Source organism: Letharia lupina (genome assembly GCF_014066315.1).
Source record: "Letharia lupina isolate WasteWater1 chromosome Unknown contig_4, whole genome shotgun sequence".
Lineage (NCBI taxonomy): Eukaryota > Fungi > Ascomycota > Lecanoromycetes > Lecanorales > Parmeliaceae > Letharia > Letharia lupina.
Window position 1 is genome coordinate 47,802 of NW_023502973.1, and position 9,589 is coordinate 57,390.

Here is a 9,589-nt window from a genome sequence, read left to right on the forward strand (position 1 = left end):
CTCGGTATACGATCGTCGAGCTACGGGGTCAAAACATAAGGGGCTAAGATCCTCACGCCAGCATCAGCAGTATCGACAAAACCTCACCGGAGAGCTGCCGCACTCCTACCTCATCTATCCAGATTGTGCGCGTTACTAATACGCCGCTCCTCGATGGGACGAACGGCGAAACTCTCCTTCTGTCAAGCGAGGTCTTGCTTCAACGATGACGCTATCTTTTTACCAGCGGCATCTCTGGATCCTCCATGCAAAGATTTGCGACTGCATAGCACCCAACGGTATTTGTTCAACTCTATCAACTCCCGACGATTTGTGACTCTTCCCATTCTTGGAAAAGACTAGGTCGTGTCTTACTCTCTTATCCGCACCCACCGCATCCTCCACACCCGCCTCCATCACCCCCTGAACAGTCCCCAGCAGTATCTCCGGATGCAGCGCCCACCCCCGCCGCAAGCGCGAATGTAGATCTGGGGTGGCGGAGGACCTTGACGGTCCGGACCATTAATAGCGCTAGATGTTTCTAACTCTGCCTTCAGCGTTGATAGCCATTACAGATGTGTCATCCCGGTATTCCAAACTGGTACAGACTTCTGTCAGCATCATCACTCAAGCTCGGCGCCGAGTGTCGGGCTATGGTCGAATGGGCCAGGTCGAGGATCCTCTCCTTTACGATATCCACCATGAATGGCAAACTACCGAATCATACCACATTGGGCCATGGATCAGTACTTAGGGGTATGATTCGGTAAGGATTCATTGTTTTGGGGTATGAATCGGTATTTAGCCCGCCGAGTGTCTCTCGGACACCATTACACTAAAAGCTGCAAAGCTTTCTGACCACAGAGTGCATCTGTCTCTTGTCCTGAGACTGGCGGGGATGCTTTACAGCCTGGTTGGCATTGGTACGGTGCTATGTGAAGTCTCTTGAGGTCCTCTGGAACGGCTTCCAGTTGAATCTAGCTGGTGCATTCAAATGGGGATGGTCGAAGCCGTGAGCTTCTCCCGCCAAGATTTTGGTATGCTGTCCGGTGATGCAATTGAATGTTTCCAAATACGCGCAGTCATCTCAGAACACCAGGTCCTCATATCTGGATCTAGATAATGAGTATCTGAAATAGATAAGAAGGTTGTGTTGTCCCAAAGAACGTAGAGATGATGACTGTGCAGTCGATGAACTTCAAAATAGCGAGGGCAGGGCGCATTTCGACCACACACAAGCTTGCTTCATCTTACAAAGCTTTAGTCCCAGGTTAGTAGCCGGGGTCGCGAAATTTTGACCGTTCTTCTTCGCGCAATCACCGCTTGGAAGGTGACTTTCGATGTTTGTGAGCCTTGTTTTTCATTTCAAGGAGCATAGTACTTCTACCCCACGTAGGATTTTCAAGTCCCATGAACTGTAGCTAGTTAAAATGCGCAGACTCTCTCAATCGTGCCTTGTTCGATTGGGGGAAGTGCACGCAACGCCTGACCCGATTGAAAACTCTCCATTGGCCACTGGCGTCACTGTGCGCATGTCCGATCAACTGTAAATTCGGTCTCGAAACCTTGGTACCCAACACGGCTGACCTGCGAGAGCTTATCGTGGGCCCATCCTTCGTAGATGGCCCACTCCTCAACATTCGTTGCGCCGTTCCAGCTCACATAACCTGCAAGACAACTCTTGCCATACCCGTCGACAACAAGGTCGGGACTGGTAGTGGGAAAACCCTGCCACTCGACCTTAAATCCCCGATAGCTCTGCACGAGATTATCCAAGCCAAATCTCCAAGTCCAGCGAACAGTGCCGCCAGTACGGTTGCTAGAGCTAAACTCCTTAATGACGGGGATCTCACCATAGTCCACAAAAATATCGCCATTGGGTAGAAATGTGTTGGAACCTTATGAATCAGGTAAATAGGATCGTTTGGATCGGAGAGATCGTTGATAACCACAGGAGGACTAGACTTGTTTGGTGAAATTGTGAGTTGGAGTGCGAGACCATTGTTTGGGTGAGTATCATTGGCGATGTCCAGGGCGTTGAAGTTGTTGAAGTAAGAAACGGTGATTGAGGTTTCCGTGATTTTATGAGGACGCGCAAAATGTTGCCACCACTGTAAGATTGTCGTTGGATGTCAGCACGTCATCTAAGCGAAAAGCATCCATGTCTGGCATATAGAGTGATTAGAAAGCAGGGAAATAAACACTCATTTGCTCAAAAAATGTCCGTTTGGTGGTAAAGCACCGAAATCGCCACCAGTACCTCCTTGTAGAGTCCACTCTATGTCGCCCTCTGCCGCAATAAGATAGGTGGTCCATAAATGTCGGCTGTTCACCAAGAATTGCTTGCCAATGTTGACGACAGAGTTGATGTGGAAGCAATCGAACGGGACAGATTGATTGAAGCCCCCTCTACCAGCGAAACCCAACTTGGTCTCATTGACAGGAACATGCTCAAGAGCACTCCATCGAAATAAGATGTCCCCACTCTTAGGATCAAGCTCGAAGAATAGGCGGTCAAAACCCCAGCCATTAGATGAACCATCAATCGAGGACAAGTCTGTTCTGTTGCGTTTTAATCTGTAACAAGAAGGGTGTTTCAGTCTGTGACGAAGGGTTTATGGAAATCAGCCTGGCAAGAACATGGAACGTTGTCTGGCGTCAAAAGTCCAAGTTTGGGGTAGGCGTTTAGAATTTCATTATGGGTAGCGTCGAGAAAGATTACATTGCCGTATTCATTCGCACCTGGGGCGCTAGAGCCGCTCCAGTATGTCAGTACTGAGTTGCCCTCAAAGGATGCAACGCGGAGGTTGTTGGCATTGACCATCGGACCATTCCAGACAAGCTGTCCAGTATTGTTCATGGTTAGCGGGCTGGTGTTTGATTGTGGGGATATGTGTTTGTTGTAACATTGCCGCCTGTGTCCTCCAGCTGATGACACTGTATCATGGGTGAAGCCTTAAATCTCCTTGGTAGTACTAGGCTGAATCTTTTCCAGCTTCTCCGCAATCTTTACCCAGACTTTCTTCTGCGTCTCAACCCCTTCAGGACTTGTCACAAACTTGCTTTGCGCATTACTATGGCTCTCGGGTTTGTGGATTGAAAGGAAGAGATGAGCTGAAGGCGAAAAATAAACTAATCTATCAAAGCTACCCATGCTGATAAAAAGCCCGTTGCTCTCCTTGCCCGTGGTCACGGTATGCACAACGGTCTTGCTGCCCGCTTCTGCGACCACGCGAGCAAGAATCGCATGATTTTCATTTTGTAGTAGGTAGAGCCTACCGCACTACGTGTGAGACTTGTCTAGCAGAGGCCAAGGTTGACAACTTCTACGAAGTTAAACCCTGATTAGTTGTTCCATATATCAAGAAGACACGTCAGATTTCCAAATAGAGGCTATACAAGATGTAAACAAGTGGTTGGCCGCTCTCCCGCTGGGGATAGTAAGCCTGAATGGGCCCAATTTGAGGCCTGAGCAGGCATATTTCTCGTACCCTAGTGTAAGAGATAATCACTGAAGAGAGCTTTGAAATGGTTGTCTTAGCGCTTGCAGGCATCTATGCGTGTGAAATTGAACGCGATACGAGAGCCGAACAGTGTTGGCCGCACATAGGTTGAGCCATTGCTGCTAGCCGTGCCGGAGCAGAAGAACTCTCCTCGTCAATGATTTGCAGAGAAAACTCGTAAGCCGTTGCGAAACCCTTCCTATGGTTTAGGAGGACAGTCCTTCCTTCAGATTGACCTCAATTTTTCTTCGAAACGGGAGCCTAGGTAGTATAGAAATACGACAAGTCTTCAGCCCAAGTTCGTTTGCGCGAAGACGGCATGTAAGTCTCGGATGTCCGCTCGAAGATGCTCACGGACTTACTTGTCGATGTATTCACCCGATATCATCGAAGACGAAGGTACGCATTCTCTGCGGATCGAAGTAAGTGTGTCTGACGCCGCAGCCTGAGCTACCTCGACTCAAGAACAAGTGGCAGCCGCTGGGCACCGATAAGATTCACAAATGGGGATTGTAGCAACTTTGCAGCCTGCTGAAGAATGAACATCTTGATTGGGGTCTTCCGTGGTCTTTCTGCATACTGAGTATAGTATGTTAATGGAGGAAGGGTGATGAAAACTTCTTTGACCATGCTCCAGCAGGGGTATAGGGTGGTCTCGGTGTTCCACGGACGGAAAAGAGGCGCAGAGTCCCTTCTCGCGGTTCTCCGCCTTATTCGTACAAGATGATAACAAGTTTTTGCGCCTGGGCTGCCGAGAGTGATACCGCAGTATGGGATGTCGGATGGACAGAGCTTGATATAAGCATAAGCGAAGTACTGGTTATACCAGCGTGCCGGAGGATAACAGGTGTCCTTGTTTGATAGTGTCTTGCGCATGCGAGAGTCCAATTGGTCTGGTTGGGAACGAGGCGAGATACAACAGTAGCCTCGTGGAATCTTAGTTTCTATTACCCAAGCCGCTTTCTGGATGCGGATGTAGATGTTGAAATACGCGATAGCCGAAGGTACATACTGGTGACCCTGAATCAATTTCAAAGGCGCTGGGATGCCATCACCGCGTACCGCTTTCGCTGTTTCAAGACCGGAAACGCTACTTGAAACTGGCAATAACAGAAGTATTCGAGTAGAGAAACTGGAGAAAGACAATCTAACTTATCATTACAGCGGCGTACAGTACAAGTAGTCTCATGACGTACCGACCTCTAATCTCTTCTTTCCTGTCAATGTGTGACTGGTGCAGTTATACCCAACAAATCATTATCTACCGTCAACATCAGCCAATTTAGCAATAGAATCCAAGAGTCAATTTTGTCAGCAGCATTCCCGCGCGCTCTTGAAGCAGAAGCACAAACACCGCTCGGTCCCAAACTCGCAGCACTCTCGTACCTCGGGCTAGTCGTCAAAGCCATTGGGGACAAGGCTGGGCTAGGAGGTTCACACGATCAAATTCCGAGGTAGAGGTGAAGCTTGCCAAGTTTCGCGATTTCCTAATATCTATAGAGGGTATCACAGGCCGAGAAGATAATGACACATCAAACTTCTGGTTCGAAAGCAGATGTTCTCAACTCCGTACTCCTATCCACGAGCTTTAATAGCTTTCATTATGTGCATAGATTTTCAATGCCCTCCAGATTGGGTGACCTAAGCAGACTCTAGACGGGTCCACGGAGGACCGTGCCAATATAACAGTATCGCATAAAGAGTGGTTTTCAAGCAGTGGCTACGGCTGACATTGAAGCGTTGAAAGAAACCAACGATCGCGTGTCTGAGAACGGAGGTTTCTCAGGATCTGGTACCGCAGTGCATCCTTGTGCCACCACTATGGTTTTTGTCAGCCTACGATCGCATTATAACCTCTCTGGAATGGAAAGATAACCTACGGGCAGCAAAGAGCACGTAGTTGGTCGGATTCTTGATCGAAGTAAGTAGAGAATAACCGACACACTGGTTCCAGTCGAAAGTTTCCCTCGGAATGCTGCTACTATTAAGGCTCGCTGTTCCGAGATACAGCCGGACAAACTCGTAGAAAAGCGTGTACACCTGGTAATTTCGATAGAAGATACTGACGTCGCCAGCGAACAGATTACCCCTCAATTCGGGGCACTTACTTCCAAACGGCGCCAAAGGCTGCTGGAAAAAGCGCGGGCATAAGAATATGTAGACCGATCCATCCGCATAAAACGCCTCCGTAGGTGCTCCCCCAGCAGCCGCTGCGCACCGTTGCCATGGATCGTATCCCAAATCCAAGTAACTGTATAGCTTCGCTGAGCCGGGAGTCGCACAGGCAATCCGTGGCGCGGTTACCCTCTGAGGTGCCGGCTTCAAATTTATCGAGCCACGGTAATCGTAGATCATTTTGAGATATATCGCGACCCGAGGTTGTACTGCATTGTTCTCAAACATGGCCTTGTACTCAGGACTCCCAATGCCAGCACCGACGACGAGTCTGGCTGAATTTGCGACGCGATTGGCGGCAAGTAGTGCACGCTCGACTTCAGGCTTGCGAGTCCCGCAAAATTCGATCAGCAAAGGGGGAGCATCAGAATAGGTTGATGTGAGGGTACGATCAGATGTTAGGGACTGGTTCGCCAACGTGAGGGACGGTGGCGAGGTATCGGCTAGTGAAGGTTAGCGATGGTCTATTTGGGGCAGCAGAAGGGGGTCAATGTATCGAGAGTACCAGATGGTGCAGGAAGAGTCGAGACGAAGGAATTAAGTGCTAATAGAATGGCCAGCCGAATAGCGGCACCAAGTAATGTCATCCTGACTGCAGGACTTGTGTGGTACAGTAGCTTTCGAATGAGAATGCTAGGGCAATGAACAGCGCCTTTCCAATACAGATTATAGAATTGTGGTCCACGTGGACATAGAACGTTTCCCAAGGGATAATATAGACGGACAGACAGCCCCAAAGAAACGGGGCGCGAACAAGCGCTTAGATTGTGAGACGAAAATCCGCGTTGGGAGCGGCTATGCTGATCCGCCTTTCATGCGGGCTGATCCATTTTTACCGAGATCGACGGCATCCATCATCGAATCAAACGTATCAGGAAGTTGCCCACTCTCTCTCTCTCTCTCCGGAGATCATGAAGGCTGTAAGGGTAGTTAGGCTATCGTCAGTGACATCCATCACGTGTCTTACGAGTAACGACTTCGGCGATACAATCCAAATGGCGTGTATCCAGTCCCATTACACCAGATGGTCAGAAGGTGGCAGCTCATCCAGGATCCACAGATGACCCTCACCCAGTAGCCGGACGAACTTCTGCTCATCTGTCTCAACCACCGAAAAGACCTCAAACAAGAAGTCCCAACCCTTGTACCTCTCCACAAACCAATTAATGCCGGTAAGCCCCGTGGTTCATGAACCCCATGTTATATCATCCACGGCCGAGACATTCTTATGATAGTTGTAGTCATCTACGAACTCGCCAAGGTACGCGAGATCATAGAGACCGATGAGCTGGAGATACTCTCTGGAAACGGTGTCGTGGATTGCTGCGTTTTTTGTAGGAGGAGACCACAGATTCGTTGCGGCTGGGATAGAGCTCGTACTCGAAGAACGTGATATTGAGGTCTGAAATGGGAACGTGGTACTTGAAAGGTTCGCTAGGAGGATTGTAGCTGTAGGAGATTTGTTAATCAAGTATCTCTGTCGCAAGAGGGCTCAATTGAACTTACCCGAGAGACTGTACTTGCCCGAGAAACTGAACGCCTGTACGGTTGGCGAGTCTAGCCGTCGCGCCTAAAACCGTAGGATCTTATTAGGGACAAGCGATGAGGAGGCTAGCGACACGAGAGCGAGACTAGGTGTCAAAGGTGACACTTCGAAAGATGTTAGCGCGGTTGCACTTCCGGCAAGAGATCGCGAGAACAGAGGTTGTACAGAGCTTCATCTTTCCGTCTTCGGATTCCAGAACGAGAACAGTCTATTCCGGGGTTGGATGATCTTAAAATACCTGATCTTCCGCCTGTCGCTTCGATATATCGCCTACCAGATTCCCACTAACGACACCAAGAAAGTGTTGGTCCGTGCGAATAATGGATCAAAAACCCTGGTCCTGCCATATGTGTAGTCTAGATTGGTACCCACGCTGAATCATGGTCATCATTGTGAAGTCTGAAAGACGCCACTCGCTGCATTGCGGCACTGCGACGGCTCTAATACGCCGAGCTTCAGATCTGGTGCTTCAAATACCACACCACTAGGCACGTCGCAGCAAGCCACGGAAACAAATGTGCAGTTGCAGGGATAAGCTGGTGGGGTGATTGCTTGAAGCCGATGTGAAGTTAGAGGTCACGTGAACGAGATCTGTGCCATTGACTGAGACCTCGTGGAGCCGGCGGCCGTCAAATACAAAGTTGGATGGCTTGCAGGTCCCGGTGTAATAGCGGCTTCCAACACCTTGGAATGGGTCCGCAATGCAGCGACATCCGTCGCTTGCGCCGCACAGGTTGACAAGACCCCAGCAAGATTCGCCACATGATGGAGGCGCCGAAGCCACTGGGGTCTCTGGCTCTTCGAGCTCGCTGAAGTCTCCAATGGCCTCCAAAAAGTTCCAAAAGTCGTTGTCATTTGCGCAAGATTCATTTTGTGCTTCCTCGGATACCATTCCAGCTTCACGCTCTTCTGCAGCTGTATCTTGACATGATGCTTGATCGGTCTTGAGCCATTGCTGAACGGCTTTATCGAAGCGGGGTTTTGGCGCATGAAAGTTGAGTATAAGGCTGCGTGTCGTCCCTAAGCACTCATGATCACCACTCTTCCTTGACCATCCGGGAGCTAAGCTAGTCGAAGAGATACTGCTTCTAAGACTTCACGTACCTATATAAGTGAACCATCCCTGTCCTTTGTATCGAACAAATTGCAGCATTATCAACTGGGCCGGAAGTGACATCGAATAGTAGTACCCTACTTCGACAGACACCATTCCGTTACTCCATCGAAGAGGCATTAGTGACAGCGTGCATCCCGGACCTAGAGACATATTTTCAGAATGCTTGAACCAGCTCGCGAGGCTGGCTGCCGGACTAATTTCCAGATGCCAATCTGGGCAGAGTGACTCTTCGATTGCGAGGATGCGGGCTGACCCAAGATGGGATCACGGCGCCGGGCACTGTGAAAGAGTGCAGGTGTCGGTCGGGTCGAGGCTCTTCGTCTGGCCAGCCGCCGCTCAGCTCTGTAGCAAGTTCCTCGCAATCGTTGTAGGTAGGGTTGCCAAAGACTTCGCTGCAAGTAGGATTCCCCATTGCTACATACATCAAGTGATACAGCAGACTGAGACACGGAAAGTAAGTCCCATACATAGCAATTTAGATTTTTAAAAAAGCGAATATTTGAGAAGAGCTAAGTATCGAATCATGTATAGATATCACAGAACGCAAAATGAAAATGCTTGATTTCAGCCAAATCAAGGAGCGGGGCGGCTATACGTGCGAAAGGCGATCTCATTAGCGGTATCAGGGCGTTATTTTCCGACGCCAAACCAAAAATGGAGGCTGCCTCATGTCGTTCGCGCGCTGAATGGAAGTCCATCGAGACGGCAAAGGGAGTAGTGACTCTTCTGGGAATTTCGCTCCTGAAATGTGCTGGAGTGGACGAGGACGAGGTCGTCTGTAGAAATGCTTTGGCGCTGATAAGGAGTTTTCGTAAGGTGTTGGACCAGCTGTTAAATTATAATGCTTACTGTGAAGGATTATCGGGAAGATGGAATTGTGTGTGGGCGAAAGAAACACAGTTACTCCGCAGATGGTAAGCAAAAGTGGTGAATGCCATTGATCACAAGACAGGAAACAGCAGCAGGGAAGGTAGACTCCGAGACGGGAGCTATGATTGAACGCGCTACAGTACCTCATCGGTCGGCAATCAACCTGCGTAATCCCATGCTATCTCCCTACAGACTACCGAGCCCGCTCCCAGCGTTCCTGAGGGGAATCTTCCGTTCCATGGAGCGCCGATGGCTGTTCAAATGGTCTGGTAGTATTCAGAATACCTGTACGGAGGTTGACACGTAAAGTCCTGCACAGCGCTAGCGCTAAGGTAGCCCTAACCCTACTATCGGAAGGCAGCCCTATAACTGAAGACCCTAGTATTATTTCCTGAGAGC

The 9,589-nt window shown here is 49.5% G+C and overlaps 2 protein-coding genes across 2 annotated transcripts; both read right to left on the reverse strand.

The window, feature by feature from the left end:
- Window positions 1-1,500: 1,500 nt before the first annotated feature.
- HO133_007598 (uncharacterized protein) lies at window positions 1,501-2,839 on the reverse strand (the record flags this gene model as incomplete). The annotated part of the gene is made up of 4 exons (XM_037298468.1): window positions 1,501-1,737; window positions 1,833-2,090; window positions 2,313-2,536; window positions 2,722-2,839. The coding sequence occupies 4 exons, from the start codon at window positions 2,837-2,839 to the stop codon at window positions 1,501-1,503; spliced, it is 837 nt and encodes a 278-aa protein (XP_037155804.1).
- Window positions 2,840-5,191: 2,352 nt separating this feature from the next.
- On the reverse strand, window positions 5,192-6,244 carry HO133_007599 (uncharacterized protein; the record flags this gene model as incomplete). The annotated part of the gene is made up of 3 exons (XM_037298469.1): window positions 5,192-5,301; window positions 5,363-6,100; window positions 6,163-6,244. The coding sequence occupies 3 exons, from the start codon at window positions 6,242-6,244 to the stop codon at window positions 5,192-5,194; spliced, it is 930 nt and encodes a 309-aa protein (XP_037155805.1).
- Window positions 6,245-9,589: the final 3,345 nt, after the last annotated feature.